We start from the raw sequence: 27311 nt of genomic DNA, 5'->3' as shown, positions 1-27311 counted from the left end.
AGCTTTCAGTTGAAGAGGCTGGTCATTAAACCCTTCATTTCAGGCCACACAATCAGTATCCACAGTAAAAAGTTGTTACATAGGGCCCCTGTATTTCTGAAACGCACAATTGTTAAACACAGTTTATGGTGTCGCCAAACATTTTTTTATAATCATTTCATAAACAATGTTTTTCCACACTGCCTTATTGAAATGTATGAAAAAAAAAGATGCCGCTATGTTTTGGTGACATTTGCAGGCATGCTGCCTCTGTCCTCTGACACACACATGCACACACACACACACACACACACAGACACACACTCATTACGAAGAAGCAAGTTGTAAGCCGTTAAACTTATTAAATAAGCCAATGGCATTTTTACTCATGGCAATTGAGTAAAAAGTGTGAGTCCAGTCTACCAAAGAACTGAGAAATCAACATCCATCATCTCCTGTTCAGGGTCGCGGGGGGCTGGAGCCTATCCCAACTGTCATTGGGCAAAGGGTGGGGTACACCCTGGACTGGTCGCCAGTCAATCACAGGGCCGACACATAGAGACAGACAATCTTTCGCACTCACACCCACACCTATGGGAAATTTAGAGTCACCAGTTAACCTTACAAGCACAGAAAGGCCCACCTTGCCCAAACCAGGTTTGAACCAGTGACCTTCTAGCTGTGAGGCAACAGCGCTAACCACTGCACCACCGTGCAGCCCTGAAAAATCAACACTAACAGCTAAATTAAGAGCAGACTAATATCCAAACATATAGTGAAATGGTATATTTTAGAAATACATGTTTTGTTTAGTACTTGTTTCGTAACCGTAAAAGTATAAATTAAGAATATAATTTCAGATAACGATTACAGAGAAGTTATGATTAATGAAAAACAGGATTATAGCGCAGGTCTAGGCTGTACTCTAATATTATTTAAAGAGACCAAACAACACAGCATAATAAGTTTTACCTATCTGAGTCCAAAGTGACCCTCAATGCACTCACTCTCTGAAACAAATAGTAAATGGACTGCACTTATATAGTGCTTTTTAACCATTCACGTGTTATAACTTCTGAAGAAATTTGGGGTGGAGTGTTTTGCCCAAGGACACTTCAACATGTAGACTGCAGTAGTGGGGGATTTACAAGTTTGCTTTCTCCTCTCTGTCTCTGTCTGATGGGTCAGGGGTTAAAAGAAGGTGGTGTTTTTGTTTTGTTTTTCTCTCTGTTCCATCACACCAAAATACAGAATACAGATTTGTAATTTGTACTTGACATCTATTCAATACTCTATTCCAATAAAACACTTTGTGGAACATACTCCCTCAGTCTGTCTGATCCCGCACCAACCCCAGAAAGAGTCAAAATGACTGGACAGGGAAAGCATGCTCTATTCCAAACCCCTCAGACTGCAAAACATCATTCTTTTTCACTTGACCTCTGATTCTTAGATTAAAAGTTCCAGACTATAGATTGATAACATTTAGAGTCATCATTTTATATATATAAGAGCTAGAAGTACAGCTCACAGAAAGGACATCCTCTCCCATGGATCTTGTCCAGGTGAGCACTGTGTCTGTCTTCTGCTTCATGTATAATGCTCCACTGGAGGTCAGCCACCCCTGTCTCAAGAGGAACCCTCTACCTGCCTTGTCTTTATACAAGCCTTTTGTTGAACAGGGTGCTATTGTGTCTGTTAAAAAAAAACAATCAAAGACCAAAACATTCATCAATAGAGCTAGTGGCACAAACCAGCATTCACTAGGTGAGTTGAAGGTTTAATCACATCACATGAGAATGATGGAGGACATTCCTACAGGTACAGGCACAAAGCAAGGATTGACCCCAAACCGACCATGTGGCTGCTAGCTAATAGCTAATAAGTGCTGCAAGGATCAGCAACCAGGAGATATAATTGATGAAGAATAAGCTTTGTTGAAGTTTGTTAAGCAAACATGAATTAAAAATGTAATTTTGTCTATTGTATTTTAAGTATGATCAAACTGCTTTTTAATATACTAATTGGCCTTTATTAATGGTTTGCATATGTGATGAATTATGCAAACAAATACAAATCTGCATACATTTTAGAGGTCTCTTATTTAACATGTTAACCCTGTAGCACATACAGCCTGCGCTCTCATCTGGCAAGGTAAGTGTCCTGGGGCTGAAACATTAATAAAGTAAAACATGTCATGGTTTCATGTACAGTGTCCAACACTCTTACCTGGCCCAAAGAGTGTGTGGGGGGAACAAGGCCTGGGACAGCAGACTCTGGTACAAGTATAGACAGAGCATGTGACCGGATGTGAAGAAGCCCACCATGACACACAGTGCATTAAAACCCAGGTGACTGATGGGAAGGTGGCACGCCCACCATGTGCACACACCAACGAAAAGCAGGAAGTAGATAGCTGAGAAGGCAGAGGGCAGTGTGATCCCTGGGAGGAAAAGAGAGCAGAGACAAATATTCATTATGCACTCATATGACGGGATCAGAATCAATAAATGCTCGCTGTCACAGCAGTGTCGTCTTTGGAGTTAATTTAATGCTGTCAACGTATTATTAAAACTTGTATGCATGTTTTGGACAGTCCAACATTTTGTATGCAAACACAGATGCCAACTTAATCTTTGCACATCAAGCATAGCCTCACTCTGAGTGTATGACCATTTTCACTTTGGTTAGAAGTAGAACTAGAGGCAGAGGGAATGTGTGTTTTCTCTAACACTTCTAAAGCTATCTTGTTGACATGCTACAGAAAGCAGGAAAGGGACAGTGGGCTCACTTAGATTAAACCAGTGAGTGTGAAAAGTACTGTGTTAAAAAGGGAAATAAGTACAGTGAAGAAGGACATTATACTTAATATGATATGTGGGCCATTTTGGCACAACTGCCACCAAATTTAAATTATTCCTATTTTAAACTTGACAGCTATATGAGAATTACTATATGAAAGCATGGGACTGTCCCAAATATGATTTCATACATATGTATTTAGGGAGCCAGGCATGTGGAGAAACCAGAATCTATGCTCTTAGGTTAATAAGAGTTTAGAGATTAGTAAGAGCTAGTCATGTACAAGAATAACACAAGTACATGTATTTTTCTCTTAGAACAATGTCATGTTATCGTAATTCAGGCTCCATTTATATATGACCTTATTTTTCCTCCACTACGTCTGCCAGGTTTTGGTGTTTTTTGCCACTTAAAAAAGTCTCATCTCCTGCAGTATGAGAGCAGAGACAACAAAGTTAGTGGCTTCCTTTATGTACTGGCCACACCTGAGAGATTACCTGAGTTTTGAATTTTGGATAAGCAGTCAGTAAACACTGACTCTGGATATGAATGCTTTTTAACATAATGAGCATAAACAGCCTGAAAAAAATGTTTAAATTGACAACTTGTTGTGAACCAAAGACCAGTGTCTGGACTTTTTCAGCTTCTTCTTCATGTATCATGAAATTATGTGGAGAAGGAATTGTTGTATCCTATTCCTACAGATCCTACCAGCCAAAGCCAGCAGGCTGATGGCCAGGATTCTCCCCAGGTCCCGCAGAGCTTTCCGGGCTGTAGCCTTCAGACGCTCAGCCAGTTGCTTTGCTCTTGTTACTGTGGAAACCTCCTCGTCAGGGTCACCAGGTAACGACCTCTCCTCTTCATCTTCATTTCCAGATGCCTCTTCCACTTCCTCTTCCTTTTCTTCATCCCCCTCATCATCTGTAGTTTTGTCTGTTGCATCATCTTCTAGCTAAGGTGGAAAATGGATAAAAAAAGTTACAGTGACTAGGGCAGAATTAAGTCATGCAAAAACCCACCAGGTATGCATGTAACACATTAGAGCTAACAGTTGTTCCTAGCTGATAAAAATATTTTAGACTATTATATAAATCTCCAATGTCATAAAGCCAATGAAGTTCACCCCGAAAAAGACAATGACAATGAAAAAGACAAGGCGTGTGTCACAGATTTTTTCGTCATATTCATCTACAAAAAAAAAGAATTAAATTCCAAAGATAGATATAACAGGCAAGAATTACAATATCGTTGAAATATCTTGAATATATTTCTTAATATTCTATTCATGACATAATGAAAATGCTAAGTGAAAAATAAATAGCTTACATATAAATAAATAAATAAGCATACATAACCAAAGAGGTCGGTCAAAGTGTACATACAGTAAAGATAAGGCCAAAAGCACCATGTGGAACCCACAGCAAACATTTGTAGGATCTGAAAAGCAGCCATTGTTATAAACTGTTTGAGGACAGCTGGATAAAGGATGTTTGATCAAAGAGGACGTAGGTTTTGCAAAACATTACACTTATCCTGGCTCATAATCCATCCATCCATTATCTATACCGCTTGTCCTGTTCAGGGTCGCGGGGGGGTGTGGAGGCTATCCCAGCTGTCATTGGGCGAAGGGCGGGGTACACCCTGGACTGGTCACCAGTCAATCACAGGGCCGACACATAGAGACAGACAACCTTTCGCACTCACACCCACATCTATGGGCAATTTAGAGTCACCAATGACTGAGACTGTGACTGCGGGAGGAAGCCAGAGACCCCGGAGGGAACCCACGCATGCACGAGGAGAACATGCAAACTCTGCACAGCAAGGCCCACCTTGCCCAAACCTTCTAGCTGTGAGGTAACAGCGCTAACCACTACACCACTGTGCAGCCTTGGCTCATAATACTATTTAATAATTAAATCAAAAGCTGATGCACACAGTCCCTACTAATTCACTTGGAAGTAGGTCTTAAACACTGTGTCCTAACTGGATATGATGTGAGTGAGTGTCAGCCACAAAATCATTTCTGAGCTGAGCTTTTGTCAGACGTCCCAGAGCTTTAACCTGGTCGCTCAGGTTGAGGAGATATGAGGAGTTAGTCAAAAATCTCAATAAATTGGCAGGAGGCTGGAGGGAGCTCACCAGGGAGCTCAACGTTTCAGGTGAGAGTGTGTTTTCTGCACATTAATCAATTCAATCAATCAATTAATTTCAATAACCACCATGATGTCAACCATTGGTTTGTCTACTGCCTTTTTGAAGCATTTGTTCGGCTTGGTCTTGTGGAGCCAGAAGTGACCAAAGTTGGACAAGAGGGTGGCTGAGGAGTTGGGTTGGCAAACACCAAGTTATCAAAGCTAAATAGTCTGTGCCCGTGGCTAAATAATTAGCTGGCAAATGAGCTAGTTAGATTCTATTCATGGTGGTCGCTGACTGGAGTTGTTCATTTATCAGACTAATAAACCAAAGAGAGCCTGCTCGACCGTATCTCTGGTGACAGAGTGACGAGTGAACGACACTCCCGGATAACTGAAAATAACCCATCCGGCCCCAACCATCTTCTCTGTAGGGAAAAGCCAACAACATCCTAACACCCATGCAGTGGCCGCCCAAATAAATCAGTGTTTGACACACACTGACCCAGCTATCAAGTCAGGTACGGTGAGCATAGACACGGATACCTGCTAATTAGTTCTAACCTATAAATAACAAACTAGATTTTCACTCATGGCATAAGGTGGAGCATAGACTTCTTGGATCTCTGAGTACAATAAACAGCCCTGCAAGTCATAACACTCTACAGCTGCAATATTACAGAAATGAGCTTAAGATACAATTTTATTTACCAGGCTGTAAACATGTTTAATTCTGCTGTAAAGTTCAGAATGTTAATATGGGTTCTCATGGGGACTGACTCTATTTTGAAGCCAGCCTTAAGTGGCCACTTGAGGAATTACAGTTCTTGGCATTTCCGCGTTGGCTTTATTTCTCAGCCCCCAGCCCCTCCGTGGTGTGTTTACATCTGTATATTTATCGGATTCAGTTGGACACCAAGTGTAAAATGGTGTGCAACGTTGTTTGATGTTCAGTAATAGTGTGAAACAAGCCATATTTTGTTTTGCATTAGCAGCTGTGTGTATCTGCTTCCCTCTGCTGAGCAATAACACATACACAGCTGCACTGAGTCTTTGAAGGGTCTGGAAAGATTTGAAGAGCCCTGGCTCCTGTACACACTGATTATACTGCTGTACTGTATATGTGTAGTTTATGGGAGAGGGCAGAAGTCCATGGGTTTAACGGCACACTTAACACAGACACAGATTCTACCACTTTAAATTTGACATGTTGTCACTCTTCATTGTAAAAGATTAAAGAGGCAATACTCGGCTCTCATGTTCCATCATTTAATTTGGCATCTGACAGTCAGACTAAGAATAAAAATAGAAACCTCTAACTGTGCCATTGCCAACAACTGTAGATGCACATGCACACACATACACACACAGTAATTAATATCCCTGTGAGCACGGTGAGGCCTAGAAGTTCCAGCAAAACACTCAGTGATGATATGCAGTAACAGGTGGCAAAGATCTAAAGTTTCTTATTACTGTGCCAGGAACATCACACAGCTCTGCCACCTTTTAAAACATGTGACGTAAAAGAATTGTATAGGTATTCAGTCAGACAGGTGAGTAGTTAGCTTGGGGAACCCTCTGAATGATGAAATATAATCAAAAACTTGAATGCAATAAAATTTGACTTTGACTGTTACACGTAATGGTTTTGAGAAATACTATACAAGAAGTTCACAAGTAGCGGTTTTCAGTATAAAAGCAATGATAAACCCATTATACACTACCTGCCCATCACAAGAGAGCAGACATACAGTCAGAAACTAGGTGGTGAACATGGGGCGCTTCCTGGCTACTCTCCAGAGAGAGATAGTGATTTGTCTGACATATCACAGTCCACTCATAGACGTGTGCTCCCCATAGTTCTCCAGGGTAACATCCAGTTAACACCACAGTATCTACTGCGGTAGGAGACCCAGGTAAAAATGGATTTTGAAGGGCTGGACAACCTATTACTGTTGGAGTAAACCATTCAACATCCAAACAATATGTGACACACTCAGTGGGCAATTTGTAGTGGGATGAGGGGGGATACCATCCCACTGCAAAATGACCAAAAAGCATCCCCATTGTTAACCTGCCATATGGGGCCAATCCCCCCCAAGTCCCTAATAGGCCGTCAAATCCCGGCTTGGAACTATAACCAAGACATTATTAGTAGAGTATTGACTGAGCATTTAGATTTTAACCGCCGCAACATTTCTAGCCTTCAACATTTCTAGCTTTTGACTCCAGCATGGATCTACCTGGCTTCACTCTCATACAGTTAGCCAGAGATGCTAAAGCTAGTGCCAAGAGAGAAGGATGTAATCCTCATTTTAAGACCAACACGCCCATGGGAACCAACATGGGTGCAAGATCGCACTGCGGTGCTTTGCGCCGGGTGTTCAATAGGGCCCTGAGAGTCTCTAAGTTTACACTTATCTGTCATTATGTTTTTGTTTATTTGTTTTCACACGGCACTGCCCTTCGATGGGTTTTCCTCAATTAAAGATCAAACACATTTCGTGAACACTCAGGTAGGTATGAAGGAAAGTTTATCAACTGACTGACGATAATCATTATTTATTATAGCAATATGAGGAACCCATTTTTCTGACCTGAATCTCTGTAGTGTTTGTTTGTGCAGTTGCCCTGGAGACAGAAAATAATGAAAGTGAGAGGATAAAAAGAGGGAGTTAGGTGGAAACACACACACACACACAGAGATCACAGAAAAGTGGGAGAGAATGAAAAACTATACTAGAACTATAGTCTGTTAAATAACAGGTAGGAGGACTGGTAACAATTAGGGCTGTAAAGCTGGAAAACTCTTTCCTATAGGGGAGCAGAGAGAATGTCGACCCCTGGGGGCTTTTGACTCAAAACACTGGAAGGATACAGGAGAACAACTGACACACAGAATAATGTTATTTTACATTAGCTTGTTCCTTATCTCTACTTTCCTATGTCCAATGAAACAATTACACTGTAAAAATTAGCTTGACAGAGATCTTAAAAACCAAACAACTTCATTCAATCTTGTAGTTTACTAATGAACCATTCAGGCCTAATGCGAAAATGTAGAGTTGTGACGTGTAACAAGAAGCAGCCGGCTAATGTTAAACACCTGCAAACAAATGTGTGCTGATAAAGGACGATGAATCGATGGTTGATGCACCACAGGATCAACAGGGTATGTTTAAAGTAGTGTGTGGTTTCTATCAAAAGAAATGTTATAGTACATATGTAGATTATTTATTAGTTATATAGTCGACAATTATTAAGTAAATTAAGTACAACTACTCTGATAGGATACAAAGGATAAATCAATCAATTGGATAGGTGCACACACGCATGATGTCAGGATGGCTTTGCAGTGTATAAAGATAGAGAAAGCATTAGGACAGACTGTATCAGTGGAAGGGTCCTCATCTGGCCCGGGAGATAATATCATATGTGTATCATAACTGGCCCGCCGATATACAGCACGCACATCACTGATACTACAAATCCCAGAATGCACTGCAACAACGGGCACGCCAATCAAGACTTGAGAGCACCAGCTGTGTGAACCTCGAGCTTCAGGGTAGGGACCGTGTGATCAGACATGTATGATGCAGTGAGAGCTTTTCAAGACAAGCTGTGCCTGAGGGAAAAGTGACCCAAGGAAACTTGGGTCTCTTTTCCTGTTGCCAGACAATGACAAACCAGGTCTCCACCACTGTGTTCCCAACTGAACAACTGCAGACCTGGCAGAGTTCACAGGGTGTCAGGACATCCTACTCTTGAACATCAGTAAGTCTACACAGATGCTAGTTGACTTAACGAACGAACGAAGCAGGTAAGGCCCTTTTAATATGTGGGCCTTCCAGCATTCAATACGGTCATCCCCACCAAGCTCACCCACAAACTCTCCAACCTCGGAATACACCTTACACTCTGAGACTGGATTGACTGTCAGGATTGGGAATATCCCATCCAGGACCATCATCACCAGCAGCATCACGGTGTGGTGCGGCAACAGTACACAGACGGACCGTGAACGCCTGCAAAGAGTGATCAAAGTAGCCCAACAAATCACAGGAGCAGCCCTCCCCTCTTTGATGGACATCCACCAGCAGAGCGTCATCAGAAGGGCCCACAAAATCATTAAAGACCCCACCCACGCCCAATACCACCTCTTCACACTCCTGCCATCAGGCAGATGTTACAGAAGTGTGAAATGCAGGACCTCAAGACTGAACAACAGCTTCTACCCCCATGCTGCGAGGCTCCTGAACACCCATAAACCATTGCCATTCAGTTTATGAGACTAACTCCTCATAATAAAACATGTTATCAAGTTAACTTACTAAATAAAACTGTACCTCCACAAAAGTAACACTTGCAAACACACCTACATACACACACAAACACAATGACTCACCGATGTAATGTTGGCAGCAGCCACCATTTCTCTGTTCCTGACCAATCTGCTGCAGAGGATTGTTGTTACCAAGGTAACCACAAACACACCCAGGTCAGGACACAGAAGACGTAAAACACTCCAAGGATCTTCCAAGGGAAGCCTACAAGGGACAACACACATGCATGTGAGAAAATGGTAGACAACACCTGCATATCGATGCAAGATAAACATTTACATTCTCATTTTCATATAAGATTGTTCAAATATTTTAAGTCCGTGAGCCAGGACCCCAAATTTGGGCCGCTGGTACCATCTGGGGGGAATAATTCTCATAGTGATTTTTGGCAAGGTACACACCCCTAGTGCTCGAAAAATATGTGATAGCATTGCAGTGGTGGTGGTAGCTTTCTGGGTGTTATTACTTGATTTATAACCCCATGCCAAAACACACTTTTCAAACTTTTCAAAAACAGAATAAAACATTTTACTTCAAACTCATGGTGCTCTCTTATTATCGACCCTTTCTCTTTGAATGAGCGTTCAGATCTGAATGAGAGAAAAAAAAAGTCCTGTTCAACACTGTTCAAACCACGCCCACTTTGAACTTTAACTTCTCTTTCATACTTTAAGCTAGAAACTCAATTCAAACTTTAAATGGGTCAACACTTTTAGTACTTTATTACTCTAATTCAACTTTTTAATACCTTTTGTTTTATAGTTTTTTCAACCTTCATAATGGGATCCTAGACTGTACAGGCTGTACTTTTGACTAAATTCTGGCATTTCAAACTAGGACACTTCACACAACGCATATTATATATACATCAAACCCTTCTGCAATCATATATAACACCACATTTCAGTCGTATGTGGGAATGAGAAATCCAATTTTGAATTTATTTTGTAAGTAACCTTAATCCTCCCGACTGGAGTACCGCAGACCCCAAAGGCATACTTTTATTTATATTTCACAGGTGTTTTCTATCATTCAACACCATATTGATTTTAATATGGAATATATACAACAACAAAAAAATGTTATTCGAATTCCTGAATAAATTATCAACAAATACATGTGGTTATATCTGTCCTAACTTTTCCAAAATAAACAAATATTTTTCTAAAAATGAGTCACTTTACTGAAATGTGGCCCTGTACTGCGAGTGGCACCAATGACAGTTTTCAATGTTGAATTTTATAAGGTTTGATAAAAAGTGCTTGAACTCAGCTTTCATTTTGACAAATTTCAATGTTGAGGGATCACTGGTGACAAAGTACCACTAGGCTGAATATACGTACATGTTTATTGACTGCTTTACAGTAATGTTTATTTTAGAGTTATAAATTGCATGACAGCACACAGGAAGCTACCACTGGTACAATGCGATCACATATTTTCTAACTCCAGAGATGTTGCCAAAAATCCCTATGAGCAATATTCCCCAGATAGTACCGACCAACTCTACTGGCTCACTGACTATTTGCCAAATATTCCTCTACTTAATAGAAATGTATGTTCCTCTACACAAGGGGGGAAAGAGATTGGTCTTTTGTCAGATATATTGGCATCAGCTTTGCACCATAGATGACTATCGTCTTATATTTTTATTAACACCCTCTCCAGCAGTTAGTCATCAATCATCAATGACATTGGCAGCAATAACTGGTGCAATATTTAATCAAACAGTAGTTACCTACCTGGACAGTCCTATATGTCTGGATATGGTGTCCCATTGTGAACAGTTATCACCTATGGCGATGTTGAGAGGAGGATACGTGTATAGTACTGTCTGGAAGCAGACATGAGCCAGTACAAATAGCAGACTGGTACTGAATACCACTTTGATAAACCTGCCTGTGTGACCTGGAAGACAAAGAGACACAGAAGATGTATAACAGAACAGAGGAAACAGAGGTCAATGTATAGTTTCATACAACATAATAACTAGCCAAAAAACAAACAAACCAAGAAATAACCAAAACTAAATCACCTTGGAATGTGGCTCCACAGCATATTTGGTGAAACATTACGTTTTGAGGTTTCGTTATTATAAACTTAGGTGTTGGTCAAAGAGAAACTTTGGCCTATGATGGTAATACCAATCTGTAGGCTACTTCTTAGCAGTCAGGCCAGTAGTTATGATTATAGGCTGAACAGACGACCAAACTCTGCCATCTAAATGAGGCTGATGAAATGATGCAAAAGTTTTACTTTACTTTATTTTTCTTTCCCAGTAGGTTTCAGTTCCAACGTGTGTATGAATAGTGTCTTACATTGTAAAGTTTTGATAAAACCATTGACAAGGTCTTAGCACATCTGCAGAGAGGAGCATTTCAAGCAGCCTTATAAGTAAATGAGGTTGCATCAATGTAATGTTGTTGGAGGCTGGCTTTATTGCAGTGGTTGTGGTGTTGGTGCAAACTCAGCGGACCTAACAATTAAAACACAGTTAAATTAATCTGCGTAAACCTCTCAGTTAAAACACATGTATGTAACATAGTGAGGACTGAGGACATGTACACAGATGTCTTAAAATATCTTGTTTTGTGTCCCAAACATTAAAAATCCAAACATTTTCAATATAATGGCAAATCCTCACTATTTGAAAAGAGGTTCATAGGCATTAGTTTTTAAGATTTGGATTTGATGACATTTGTAATTGTTCCTCAGCTTCTCCATCATTACTACATACCAAATTATTTTGTTATTAAATGTAACAGAAAAGTTGCGTTAATAAATATTTCAGTCAATGTGTTGAAGCTCTTCCAGTTCTATAGTTTCAAATGAGAAAAATTGAAGTTATACAGCCATGACCATTTTAATGGATATAGAAAAATGGCATAGATACATCCTGCTGTTGTGTTTTTTTCCGAGGAGAGTAGATCTATTTGAAGAAAACATCGGGCTGGGGGAACCTTTTTGTTCCTTGTAAGAAGCTCCTGTGATTTTGAGTTCAGTGTAATTTTTTTTTTAATAAGTACCCATTTGTTGGTGGCAGAACTGTATGGGAGAGCACTCAGTTGGTAAAATCTATCTGTCAGTAACTCAGTGAATCTGAGACACAAAATGTGCTTTTGTGACTTTGTCCAAGCAGTTAAACATGCCTACACTACTGCACAGCTGTATGGGAGGATGTCCCAGCCTTGCTGTGGCCTCTCTGCTGTGTGTGTGTGTATGTGTGTATGTGTGTATGTGTGTGTGTAAATATTAACAATGATTTATGATGTTTTGAGTTCTTATTTCACAATGCCTTTTCCTGGCCCTTGTGGGTCACACCCCTGACCCTAATCCATATTAAAACATTTTTTTAAACTAATAAAAACTAAACTAAAACTAAGCATTTTCAAAAAATCTAAACTAAACTAATAAACTAGCATTGAAAACTAATTCAAACTAAACTGAAATTGAAAAAAAAAAAAAGTCAAAATAAAACAAAAATAAAAACTGAAGAAAAATTCAAAACTATTATAACCTTGGTTCAGACCAGGTATTAAACCGCTCCCTCCCTCTAAGCTCGTGCGCAGCAGCTCTCCCCCTCTCTGTGCTGCGAGTCTGCATCACACTGTATCATTATATGATGTTTTCTATTATTATATGATACTGTAAGTCTAATGAAGGGGCTTAGCCTCTGGGTTTATTTGCATACAGAGCAGGAAAGTGAGATCACAAGTGGTCACTGAAGACGCATTTGAGGAGTTTGTTAATACTATGTTGTGAACTGCTGAGCCTGGAGCTGACCACTTCTGATCCAATCACCCAGGACAGATGTGTCATACAAAATGTGAACAGGGCCAAAGTGTGTGTGTGTGTGTGTGTGTGTGTGTGTGTGTGTGTGTAGCTCAGCCCTGCCCTTTATGTAACCAACACACAGACTGGCCCAATGTTGGAGGGGGGCTAGACATTACTACCAAAAGGTTAACCCCTGGAATATCCCAGACACACAAACATAGTATGACAATCAGAAACAACAGCTACACCAGAGGGTCATATACAGACTGCCACACATTTCAGCTGAATCATAAGTGGTGATAGTCTATGCATTGTGTAAGATCATTTTCACCCTAACACAAGAAAGTGAATAGCCAGAATGAAAACTGTAAAGGGTTATTACAGGACAGAACACAGAAAAACTAGCTCCTGAAGTTAAAGTGATTGGATAATGTTTAATTTGGCAAACTCTGGGTATGACAAAAAAATGTGTAAAATGCCATGAGAGGTGTGTGCAAACACAAACGATCCTACCTCTGATGGTGTGCTTGTTGGGACACAGGAACCATGGGAGCAGCAGCAGGTAGAGGAAGTAAACCAGCGACAAGACGTTGTAGCGAAAAAGACAAGCTGCAAAGACAGAAACATTACAGTCAAGAGGCATGTTTAAAGTAAAACAGTCATGATAATACCATACAACATGACTAAAGTCTGAAAACAAATGTTCAATGTCTGTAAAAAATGTAACAGCATCACCTCTATGAGGTCCCACAACTGAGATGTTTTGTGTATGCAAACACAGAGGATGCTACACAATCATTGCTAATGCATATCAAAACATAAACGTCAACTATCAGCAAACAGGCTATGTCAAAATATGGAAATCATTTGTCAGCATCAGCATCTCTCCTGAACATTGTTCTCACTTATGAGTGCTCACCCTGTATTTATTGGCTGCCACTGTCACCGGGATTATAGAAAGACCTGCACTTACATAGATATGGAGTCAACTGCCTACCAGGTAGTGTTCTACCTGAGTTGTACTGAGACTGAGTCTGCCAACAGCACTGATAGTTGAAAAAAATTTTTTTTAATTTAACCTTTATTGAACCAAAAAGTCCCTTGAGATTGAAAACATTTCCCTGATGAAGACCTGGCCAAGACAGCACGCCAGTTACAGTTTAAATAAAAATAAAACACAACCGACATCAAGCACGCAAGGAAAAGAATAAGAGCCTGTTAACACCTGGTGTTAACGGGTGCTGGATGATCCAATCACAAGTGGACAGCTGTAAGTACGTCTCTTCACACCTGGCCCTCTGATGCGTCTCCAGATGTGTCACTTGTAACACACTTACATCAATTTCATTGTAAAAAAAACCCCTCTGATAACGGCCGTAGTGCAGAAACAGCAAAGACGGAGTATGAGAGCGATCATGTGGGTGAGTGTTCCTCTACGGTTGTGTTGTTTATCAGTGATGTGTATGAACTCCACTGCAAACTGGAGTCTCTGTTAACAGTGACAAACAGAAAACTATCTGTGTTATATACCGTTGTCTCCTGTATCCAGAAACAGGATTATTTCATTGTCTTAATTTTTATTCTCTTATTATCCTTTTGCTTAATATGTAGTAATGATTGATAATATTATATTATAAGTCAAAGGTATTTTTTACCTATTCCATAAATTATATAACCAAAGGGTTTTTTTTGGAAAAGGAGGAGGAAAAGACTAAGTGAAAAATACCAGTGCACGTGTAGACATGGCCTAAGTCAGTAAGCCTGTTTAATTTTACCCCTAATATCTTTGAATATACAGTATATGCTTTAAAATGCATTGCATTGTTTCCCCCATGCCCCAGCTCAAACTGTGCCCCCATCAGAACACCCCTGCCTGTATCCTCACTGTGCTGAATTATTTTAAACTACAATAAGTTGTTAGTAAATCACATCTCTCGCCTGCATCCAGGTGCCGCCTTGCCTGCCTCACTCACGGGTGCGTTTCGTCTGTACCAGATATACTAGGTGTGAACAGGCCCTGAGACTAGGTCATGCTCAGATAAGGCCATTGCATTTCTCAGTTACATGGGCTTTTAACAGGGCCATACGTTTTTATAATTGATCATTAAAATTAGAATGGTCTGCAGATTATTCCAAAGAGATACGTCCAAAGAACGAGGTAGGAAAGGTTTTTTTCCCCCTGCTGGGTGCAAGCCCTTGGAATTTGGTAAAGAAGCCACTTAAACCAATCGTCATATCATTTTCCCTTTTCTTTTCCTAAAAATAGGAAGCTTTTTTGGAGTAAGAATTAAGCGAACAAGCTTATCTCTACTTTTGATCAGTCAATAATTTAATAGCTGACACAGGTTTAAAGGTCAAACATGAGAATCTTTACATCTTTTAATGCCCAAACACCAAGAAGTACCCAGATACACACTTATCATCAAACATGCTCACACCTCTCAGTCAGGCCCATTTACCCCCTCACCCTCCTCGTGGCTCCCTCTCTCTCTGGCTCCTGGAAAGTCTTGGCTGTCCAGCATTACACTGTGTGCTCAACCATGGGGGTCAAATTAAAGAGAAGGGAAAAGGCTCAGACCCAGATGGGCATGCTCCTTCTTTGAGGTCTGTGAGCTGCCCAATTTGAGTCATGCTCCAAAACAATATGGGCTCTAGTGGAAATCTGGAATCATTCCAACCAGTGGAAAACCTTTCAGCCCCTACCTGAACTGGCTGTTATGCATCGCCCCGTTCCTTTTGTACGACAGCACTATACTCACGGACTAACACACAAACATTAGAACACACGTTCAAAACAGATATGCCAGCATCATTACACACAAGGATAATAAGCCTGCAAGCTTATGTCTGGAAAAACACAGTTAGGATTTACTGCCTGTGTCACCAGCTGTGCTTAAGTTCAAAACATAAGTTACAACTTACGGGGGGCTGGATTCTATCCCAGCTGTCATGGGGTGAGAGGCGGGGTGCACCCTGGACTTGTCGCCAATCAATCATAGGGCTGCCACACAGTGACAGACAACCATGCACGCTCACATTCACACCTACAGGTAATTTAGAGTCACCATTTAACCTAGCGAGCTTGTCTTTGGACTGTGAGAGGAAGCCAAAGTGCCCGGAGGGAACCAACGCATGCACAAGGAGAACATGCAAACTGGACAGCGACAGCGCTAACCACTGCACCACCATGCAGCCTTTGGTCAAAATCATTTAATGTCCAGAATGACAGTAAAACTGTTTTCTTCTGCTTTTTTTGTACATGGTATGCAAGAAAGACCCTGTTGGGGCACTGGTTTGGCTCAGCGGTCAAGGCGCGTGCCTCATGAAAAGAGGCTCAGTCCTCAACGCAGCAGCCTCGGGTTCGACTCCAACTCTCTGCCCCTTGCTGCATGTCATCCCCTCTCTCTCTTCCCACATTTCTGACTCTATCCACTGTCCTATCTAATAAAAGCAAAGGCCTTTTGGATTGCTTATTTAGTCTTTAAAGTGCCAATAAAAAGTAGTGGTGCATTTCACAATTTCCTTAAGTGTAAAATAAAGTTTTCAAAGTGTTTTTAACATTCTTACACCAAAAAGGATTGAATTTAAAAACTGTGAAATGGGGAAAGCAGCCATCATCAGTTAGAACTATTGTAATGGGCTAAGAGGTGCGGTTTATGGTTTTATGAAAAGCCATTTTCGGTGCACTATCATCATGTCCTCTGAGAGCAGCCTTAAAGGTGTGTTACGTACACAGATTTCTCCTCAAAGACGAAAAATCTCTGCAGCTTTCTTTAACTCCACGTATGGTACAATTTGCGGGGGGGGGGGGGGGGGGTTACGAGGTGTTACTGGCTTGAGGGAATTAAGAAAATCTGCAAACATTAAGATCTTGAAATAAACACAATGTGCAGTTTTATGCCCTCTTGTTAAACACATGGAGTGATAATGATCAGCTCACCATGGAGTTAAACACAGGACTAATTGAAGCCTGTTGAGATCACAGCTGTGCACTGAGGTGAGAGGTTTACCAGACAGTTTTTCAACTAGCCCGTAAGTCACAGCTTCAAGTTCAACCTCTCTAACTACGGAGATTTTAGAATTTTGTTCAAGATTCTTAGAGGATGTAATTTGATGTAAAAGTGCCCTCCTGACTTTTGGCCACCAATAGGCTGATGTATTCTCTCTCTCATTTATGCTCTGCAGACATTGAACCGTTTCTATGTTGTATACTTCATAAAGCGTCGTACAATAGCATTTGCCCACACCAACAGCTTAGTTCTGTGGGCTGTAATGAACATAGCAGCCTCTAGAGGACGTGGCAGGGCTGCGGACTTCTACGTTCGTTTCACTTATTCTATTGAATCTCTAAACTCAGATTTTAAAGGAAGTCTATATCAGTAACATTCTCCTCTCATCTTTTAATTACCCTCTTTTATTGCCCACTGAAGCATAAATATGGCAATAGACCACGCCTGAGGAAGGCTGTGAACATCAGGCCACCTACCATTCTGCATTCTTAGATCATAGATTTATTTAATTTGCTTTGGTTTTGATTCCTTTATCTCTTTTGCTATTTGTCTCTTTATTTTAACAGCAAAACAGTCATGAAGAAGTTTGTGTTGTTTAGTAGTCAGGACTAATAAAACAATTATCTGAGTCCCTTGATAAATCTAACTTCCATTTCCTGCAATGCTATAAAAGTTTGTATGAGTAAGCAGCACTCTCGAATAGAAACACAATAAACACAAAAGGGTTAGAAGAGTGGACATAACTGTAATCTTTTGATGAAGTCATTCACTAAGGTCAAAGGCTGAAATCTGTCGGACAACACTGACTAAACAAACCCAGCCCTGAAAAACCACATCTGAAATTCCAGGATACAGCAGGAGCTGGAGCCTGACTCACATGTGTACAGCTCCTGTTCCCGGCCTGACACATCCCTTTCTTTTTGTCTCTCTCGTCAAGTATTTCCTGTTGCTTACGGTCTTCTGATTTATTGCACATTCAACCCACCACACAAATAAAACCATATCGTCATTGCCATTACAAGACTGAGCGGGTGTCAGTATATACAGTAGGCAATCTGAGGGGGGATTAAGAGGGGTGCCACAATATTACCAAAAAAGCATCCCTTTGTTGACCTGACAGCCAACAGCTAACTCAAGTTCAGCCAGATACTTTAATTGAATTATTCTTTTTAATCTAATGAATAGTTTGATAAACGACTTATGTTTCAAACCAGCATAATGATAGAGAAATGTGCATGTCTGTCTGTATCAGTCCCGCCCCTCAGTGCTCTACATGCATATATGAGCATGGGCTCAGCTGAGGGGTTTTGTCCTGCTGAGGAGAGCGTGGGGCTCAAATAATAAACTTAATTAATGACAAAACACACACTAAAATATGCAATGCTGTCAAAGTAACAGCTGTGTAATGATTCTCAATCACAATAGTTCTAATTATGAGCTATTAAAAGTCTGTGTGGACTAAATTGGACAAGTAAGGTATTTCGCTTTTGCATTGACTCACTACAATCAGGTAGGCCAACTGATTGTCGTGGAAATATGCAATAATTACCATGAGCGTATAAGATGGATTATAGTGGCATAAGAATGTGCTGAGACGAGAACATTTTTTTGGAAATATAGCCAAACTGTATCCCTGTGGAAGACCCTGCATCCATCACCTTCTGAGTACATCAGCATGAGAAATGCAGTAAAAAAAATCCATCTACAGGCCAAATCACTTTACAAAGAGTACCCCTTCAGTCTGCCCCGTTTCATTATTACCTTGGGCTTATGAGTTTATACCAATGACTGTACATATAGATGGACAGCGCGTCTCCGTCTGCTCCAATTGTACGAAATTGATGCCAAAATAGCCCCTGTGATAGGCGCTGCTATCTTGCAACGGTGACTTCATATGGAGCCAGAGACTGCGCAGTAGTCTAACCCAAATACACACTTAACTTACCGAAAAAAGAGCAAGGATCCCGCACGCCGGCGTGTTTAACAGCAGAACAGCTTCTCTGTGTTGGTCTGAGGTTAACGTTCACAGGTATGGAAACTTCAATGACTGTAGTGATTGTTTTAGTTACGTTTCCACTCCCGGATCGTCCTCCGCTCTGCTCACCCAGAACTGATCGGCTGCAGGAGCCGTATTTGTTAACAGAGCTGTCAATCATCATTTTGACAGCATCAAATAACTAATTAAAAATAAACTTGTCAGAAAAACACTTGGACGTAAATCAGCATGATAATAACTAACTATAATGACAGAAACCATGTTTGAGAAAAATTTATTTGGCGTGTATTTTGATTTTATAGTTTGACTCATGTCCCATCTGTTAACATGGAGGAGGCGGGCTTTATGACCTATACTGCAGCCAGTCAGCAGGGGGCGCTCGAAATGTTTTGGCTTCACTTTTAGGGAGCTTTCATGTCGGCCATCTTTTTATACAGTCTATGGTTTATACACACACTGGTGTGTTCAGCATCTTTCAGCAGCATGGATACAATAAATGCAGCATTTTCATAACCTGCGAAGGAAGGAATAAGCCTCATAGAGCTCTCTGGAGAAGACTCTCTCTTCAAAATGACAGCTAACCCATTGCATACTAACAAGTGTCATAGTCTATAATTCTTACATGTTACTGATGGGCTACAGTCTTCATAAGACGAAGGATTGAAACACGTAGGCAATTCAGGGATACTGTAGCCATTTGCTGCATTGCAGACCTTTGACATTCTAGTTTTCAGTTTGTTTAGTTAGTCTGGAGAAATGTCCTGAAGCATCTCACACTAGTTGGATTTTCTCGATGGGAACTTTTAACATGTCATAAAGTCAAGCTGCTCTTACAACAGCTCAGTGAGGTTTAGATCCAGTGACTCAGTTATAGACAGAAAGCCAGCTGTTTCTTCACCATAGTTTAGAGCTGGTGATCTGAGTCATGGGGGGAATTAGCTCCAACAAGTGCAGTCCAAAAACTTGTGAAACAGAAACGTTTTAAAAGGGCAGTCGGAAAAACCTATGGGTGAGGTAATAGTGATCACAGCCGTTATTTATACAGTTGATACATTTCCTCCAGTAAGTTTGATAGGTGTATCTCCTCAGCATGTTTTTGTTTTCTCTGCAACTCATAAATTCTCTGTGATCAAAACCCCTTAAACTACCGCTCGGCTCAGCTCTTTTTGCCATTTAATATTTTTCCTTAAATTTCCGTCTTTTTTTCCTCAGATATGACTTTTTCTGTTTCTTTGTCTCTGTTGACATTGAGACTACTGTTTTGCATCTACCATCATATAAAACTAAAACCTTTTCTCAAACTAGACACTCAGACACCTTCCGTATGGGCAGTTGTGCACCAGCATCTCACATTTCTCTTTCTACTCTGGTTAGAGCCAGTTTGTGCTGTTCTGTGAGGGGAGTACACATCATTGCGTGAGATCTGCAGTTTGTTGCATGTAATAGCTTTCATTCTGTCGTAACACAAATAGAGAACAGAGTGATGAATTTCATAAATTAACAAAAGCTTTAGTTAACAGGAACTACTTTGTTAATCACACGATATAACCAGACTAAACATGTTTATTGTTCGATTATAAGACATTTATACATTTTTATGAGCTACTCTTTAACAGTTTATAGACTGCTTAAAAACGTTTTTAAAAGCCTTCTGGGTTTTTTGTAACTGTTTGTAAAGTAAGTCTGTAATAGTTACAATTTTCTTATCATTTTTTCCTGTATTATGATTAATTTATGTACTTTATTAGGCCTTTATGAGCAAATGATTATACACTAAACAACAGTTAGTCTAGATTAATTGCAAGGATTTATGTGTGTTCAAGTGTAAGGATTTATTAACCTTGATAAGGCATTGTTCTCGCTCTAATTCCAGTAGGTGAAAAAGCAAAGTGAACCGCTCATAAATTCCTAACAGAGTATGTGTTCATCTTAATTATACAACAGTCGGTTCCAGCCAAGTAAACGGTCTGATATTCAGTACAACATGACTTCCTCTCATGTGATACTTTTTCATTATAAATTAAGCAGCAAAATGCGGGGAAGGGTAAACTATTAATGGGTGAATGAGTCAGACTTTGTAAACAATTGTTATTATATCTACTGGTCACTTCGTATAGTATATTATATAGTGTGTTATATTGTAGTATTCTATATGTTCATAATGTACATTATTACAATATTGTTTATTTATTTATTATTTATTGTTACCATACGGTATACTTTATTATATTACACTATACTATATTATACTATAATTCCAATCATTACTGTTATTCTACTTACGCACCTTTACATTGCACCTTATATTGTACCATATCATTAACCTTAGAGCTCATACCATACTGTTTTACCTCATCCTGCATACCATGTTACTTTATCCCACAACTGTCACTTTATCTTGTCACTTTACTTATCTTGTCACTTACTCCTAGTTGTATAACAGTTGTATATACCTTGTATTTTTATATGTATCCCTTGTATTTTTTATTTATCTATCTATTCTTATTTTTCTTATATTGTATTCACTGACTTGCTACTTTGTCTTGGTACTGCTGCAACACCCAAATTTCCCCCCTGTAGATCAATAAAGGATAATTAGTCCATGGGCCAAGACCTTTAACATTTAACATATCGGTACCATGTGGGTGGGCAAATTCTAGTTGTGATTTTTTAATTCCTATCGATCCCTAGATTATGTTCTGATATGATAGACCTTGCTGACTGACTGGCAGCTTATTAGTGGTTATCACCTCTTAAAGTAATGGACAGCTATTGTTCAAAATCAGGAAAGTGCCTTCCCTTGAAATCATCTTTCTTTCTTTCTATCCTCTCCCTGACTGCTGGCCATCTATAGATACTTGTAATAAGCTCCTCAGAACTGTTTGAAGTTATAATGTCTATAAACACAGATATTTAAGCTCCTTTTGGCAGGTTTACAGGTATGAATCAGTGCAATGTATTTTCTAATTACAGACACTTTTTCACAAATCATACTTTTTTTTTCCTAATACGTTATTTAATTTGTGTAAAATATTTTGCTTTAAAGTGAAAAAAAGCACATTTGTTTTTTATACGACAATTTTTATTGCTTATTGAATTACTTTAATAGTTTACATTGTTTTGGTTGAGATATATACTGCCCATCAGCTGCTCTATTCACAGCATTCACTAACTAGGCTAGCTCTGAATTTGAATTAAAGACAAGATACTTTTGCCCTGATGATAAGGATAAGCACTCAGTAAAGAAACCCCTCCCCTTGTGCCCTCAACCCAATACTTGTAATTAACCTACCATATGACCCTTAGTTGTCTCCGCAACCCAAGCAGCATTGCCAACTTCAACAGACCCAGGCTCTGTTCATACAAGCTCCAGGTATTGACACTGATACTACAATAATGTTTTAAACACAAAAAGAAAAATAGAGAGAGAAGGACAGAGAGAAGAGTTTGTAGAGAGCGGTGTGTTAGAAAGAAGATGGGGAAGGCAGAGCCAGGGTGAGGCGCCCTGTCCGGGGCTAGCACTCACCCCCTCCGGATCGGGCTGTACGCTCTACCTCCCCCTACTCCCGCACTTTCCCCGGAAGAGAGGAGAGAAGAGAGAGGAAGGAAGGTGGGGGATTTAGGCTAAGGTAGGTAAGGGTAACTCTAACCCCAAGCCGATACTACCTACCCTACTGCATGGCTTTGAACGGCCCCCACAACTACCTCCTTTTCGCTTCTCGCCCTCACTGACAAACTGACTGCTGCACTCTTTTCCTGACTGAATTCACCTGTCGCCTTCTACCTTCAACCCCTGCTGCTAAACATTTCAAAACTTGGTTATGTCGCCATGTATACCGGCCTTGTGATAGACTAAACTTACAACCTGACAGAATATGCCTCAAGGTGTCTGTCTCTGAACACAATGGGCATGATGGGTCCCCCTCTACCAAACATTTTAGGTTCTGGGGTGATGGCAGCACATCGTAAGTAGCCCCTGTCAGGAACTTGATCTGACTATCCTCCATACTCCACAGGTCCCTCCAGCTAAGCTTCCTCTTCTCTACATTCTCTCAGTTCATCCACTGTCCCTGCTTAGCCTGAGCCACAGCCTTAGTACACCTTACAACTTCTTCTTGTCGGCGTACCTGCTCCACTACCAGCTTTCTTCTTTCTCTGGGATTTTCTTTGTTCCACATTAGTTTACTCAAACTAAGCCCCAAGCCTACAATCTCTATTTGCCTCTGAGCTGCCTTTGCTACCAATTTACTCACTACCATGTCTTTGCTTCCTGAAAACAACGATTCTGTCCTGACCTTTGCACACTTAAACTCCTTTGTTAAGTTGTTGGTAGCTGGAGTATGCATTTCCCGTAACTCCAAGCCATTTCCTAATATACAAATTAACCAGCCTCTCTAGCCTTTCCACCTTTGATATTGGTATTTCATAGACTGCCAGTGGCCACATCAGCCCAGGGAATAGTCTGAAATGCAAACACCATAACTTTGGCGTGCCTGGTAGGCCTGACGTCTCTATCCTTCCTGTCCTCTCTGCAACATCTTTCAAATGACTCAAGTGACTGTCCCAGTTTGCCAGGATTACACTGTCCTGAGCTAATGGCAAACTGGGACAATGTCAACAAATTCACGTAAAAAAAGAAGATTAATATGAATCTGACTTTTTTCACATTTCACATTTAAACTATATAACAACTACATACTACCAATTGGTACTCACAGAATACTATGTAGCTACTTATCATCACAGTTCACTGCAGAGTTGAACATGATGTTCTACACTCTGTGAAGAGATGTCATGGCAACAGCATCTATGTAGCCTATATATTTTTTATCACATATTTGGTTATGATGAGCTCATTGTTAATTTTTGGTAAATAGGATGTTAGTATATCCATAAATTATTAAGCTTAATGTCCCACTTCACCCTATTACTATTCACCCATATGTACTTATTTCAACAGCATTTTTTCATTTCAAAACAACACACTGTGTATGCACATTCAAACACATTGCTTAAATTACTGTGAACAACCTTTATTAATGTTTTAGTTGCCTTGCCCTAGGTTCAAGATTACATCACTGTTAATGATATTGGCTGTTTCTATGCTTTTTGCAAATCATGCAAAGGCACACATAGGGGACAATAAGAAAATGTAAAAATATATATATATATATATATATGAAAAGCTGCTCCTGTAAAAAGGCTATCATATTTTAATTTACTTATATTGACCCTATAGACAATTTAGGATAGGTAAGGTTTTGCCCACTGGTGCCGATATCTGGTCTGGCCCATGGACTATATCTTATCTTATCTTGTAAGAAACCCTGCTTTTAATAATATTCTTATGCAATATATAAACTTACAAGTTTCTTATAAGACTTGTACTCTAATAATAAATGTGTTTATGATACTTTTCTTACAGTTTTTGTCAGTTGTTTTTACAGATCTCTTGAAACATTTGTAAAGTTGTCATAAAGCGGTTCCGAAAACAGCTTGGACACGCAGAAGACCACAATAGCTGACCTGCAGAAAGCTTTCCCAAGACCTTAATTCATACGTCAGAATGAAGCTATTGCTGCACCCAAATGAAACCCTTTGGCCTTGAATGAAGCCATGGTGTCAACATGTTATGATGTTTCGTCAGATCGGCGGTAGACTCTGGAGGTGTGTTCTTCATTTCCTCATTTCAAAACCGTGTGATACTTTTTCTGAAGCTAACTGACTGCTATTGTTTATCAAACTGAACACTCTTCAGATACGGATTTCAAATTCCAAGATTTCATGGCACTGGTTTAGGTCAGCAGGTTAATGGGCCCCATGTATAGAGGCACAGCCCTCGACCCAGCGGCCCCAGGTTCAACTCCGACCCCCGGCCCTTTGCTGCATGTCATCCCCCACTCTCTCTTCCCTCATTACCAACTCTATCCACTGTCTTGTCAAATAAAGGCAAAAGACTAAAAAATGAATCTCACATTTTCACATTTCCATTTGTAAAGCAAAAGAGAAAAGCTAACCTTTTCTAGATTTCTAAGTGACTCAAACTGTGGAGCTGTGATGAATGTGACTCATGTAGTTCTTCAAAGCCAAGTCACTGCTCTGCGTCTAGCTCACTGCCACTCACAGACACATAGCTCACACAGTCCATTGTTCTCCAACAGGTGGAGAATTAATCATTTTAAGAAGATCCCAACAGACTTCTGTATAATGATGACATCGCGTAGCTTTCCACAAATTCAAGAAACCCTGTAATATAACAATGGTGGCTTGCTGGGACTATTTTAAAGATAGTTTTTTTTACAAAAAGAAACATTTGGTAAATGGATTTCAAGGCCTGCAGGACAAACAATTGATCTCATTAAGTTTGGATTATTTTGTAAGTAAGTCCCTGATCATTTGTACTGTTTGTACCTACAATACAGGAAAAGTGAAGCCCTACAGGAAAGGTCCAGAGTCACCAAACAAAAGCAGATGATCATGAAATGTCCCAAAGTTAACAGGTTACTCCTGCCATGGTGAATGGTAAATGGACTGTACTTATATAGCGCTTTTCTAGTCTTTGCAACCACGTGAAGCTGCTTTTACACTACATATCACATTCACCCATTCATACACTGATGGCAGAGGCTGCTACATAAAGTGCCCAACTGTCAATCAGATATCACATTCATACCCGCTTTGCCACTTGGAGCAATTTGGGGTTCAGTGTCTTGCCCAAGAACACTTCGACATGTAGCCTGAGGGAGCTGGGGATCGAACCTCTGACCTTCCGATTGGACTGAAAGACAACCAACTCTACCACCGAGCCACAGCCGCCCCTGCCATGTCACTGAAAGCAAATAAAAGATACTTGACAAACCTTTCAATGAACCAAATAGTTTTGGGTCAACAATATGATGAAGATTTCCACAGCTAATCAAAAGCAAAAAAACCTTTGTGATACACTGGACAAAAATATTACAAAACAAAACAATACTACAAAGAGTAGGGTCTAGACCTGCTCTGTGTGTTAGTGTCATGAGATAACTTCTGCCTGGATTTGGCAGTATGTTTCAGTCACTGCAAATTAAGTGAATGAATTATAAAAACGGTCGCCACTATTTTACTGTCTCACAGGCATGGTGCTGCCCAAGAGCAACTTTACGATGCAAATACTGAGGGAGCTGATGAAAACTAACAGCATGGTCATATTTTGAAATATGCATGTTATTGATGACGTGCCAGAATGACATTAAGTTCCCTATCCGATGCCTATCTAAATCTTGTTAGACTGTTTTGGGCCTGAATGAACTCTGGGTGATCTATTGTGAAAAGTAACTTACTTAATAAACATTGGGTCTCCAAATTTAGAAAGACATGACTCAGAACAGGGAACAAGTAAAAAAAGGACTTAAGAATGCCCAGTGTAGGACAAAGTTTGCCTTGTCCTGCTTAGTTTTGAGTCCATAATTGGGGTGCATTCCATGAAGTTCACACTTTTCTCTACATCTCTGCCTATGGAATAATTTGAGTGGATTGTCATGATTCTGTTATTTAAACAGTTCAAGCTAACGTAGACCAAGCAAATAGGTTAGTGAGTATCCACAATGTTAACCCTGGCCTGATTGACCTTTTGAGCAAAGGTCAGTCAATGTATAGAACCCGAAAGTGCAGGGTGTGAGGAGGAATCGTGTTCTATTATGAGCAGCTCTGGAAGGTTACGAACTCGACTATTTGAATTTCTTTGGCCTTACAAATGAGTGAAGATTGCAAACAGGTAGGCGGTCTTATATGTCTGAGAAGTCCACCTGCTATTTTGTTGGTATTTGTGAATATGTTGTCTATGTGTAACAGTTTACATCGCGGTTAAACTTGCTTTTATAATGAGTGAAAATAAGCCTTTGCTGTACATTGCATTAACAAAGGATGTAAAGATTTTGTGTTGCTTTGGGTTTAACAAACCGGGATACATGCATGCCTGCTACTTTATGCTTAATAAATAAAATAAAAATTGCAAATGATTATACCGTAGATTTAGAAATTAAAATATCCATGTTTTTGGCACTTATTCCACCCTGCAGCTCCTCACTCAACCCTGAATCTTATATCCTTTCAGTTCCCCATCATGTTTCTGTTAAGGCTCCTATACTGGTGAAGTTTATTATTGTTAAGGCACCCTCCGTTTTCACTTTCACAGTGTTGTTAATGTGATTGCAAAAGTTGTAATTTAAGATGTAATTTTTAAGCTCCTACATTTTGTTCTCTGCACAGCCACAAGGTTTAAAGTAGAAGT

At 40.0% G+C, this 27311-nt stretch overlaps 1 protein-coding gene across 2 annotated transcripts in view; it reads right to left on the bottom strand.

The window, feature by feature from the left end:
• piezo1 (piezo type mechanosensitive ion channel component 1 (Er blood group)) overlaps positions 1–27311 on the bottom strand; it is an 86660-nt gene that overhangs the window by 44309 nt on the left and 15040 nt on the right. For both annotated transcript variants that reach the window (XM_069658255.1, XM_069658256.1), the window contains exons 2-6: positions 13547–13642; positions 11002–11167; positions 9322–9463; positions 3493–3733; positions 2209–2422 (exon numbers count right to left, since the gene is read on the bottom strand). In XM_069658255.1, the coding sequence (XP_069514356.1) occupies positions 2209–2422; positions 3493–3733; positions 9322–9463; positions 11002–11167; positions 13547–13642 (859 nt within the window). The remainder of the gene's footprint in view (positions 1–2208; positions 2423–3492; positions 3734–9321; positions 9464–11001; positions 11168–13546; positions 13643–27311) is intronic.

Source organism: Semicossyphus pulcher, unplaced genomic scaffold (genome assembly GCF_022749685.1).
Source record: "Semicossyphus pulcher isolate SPU_LCO1_2020_fin unplaced genomic scaffold, fSemPul1.0.p SCAF_12, whole genome shotgun sequence".
NCBI lineage: Eukaryota > Metazoa > Chordata > Actinopteri > Labriformes > Labridae > Semicossyphus > Semicossyphus pulcher.
This window is presented reverse-complemented; position numbering and strand designations above follow the sequence as displayed.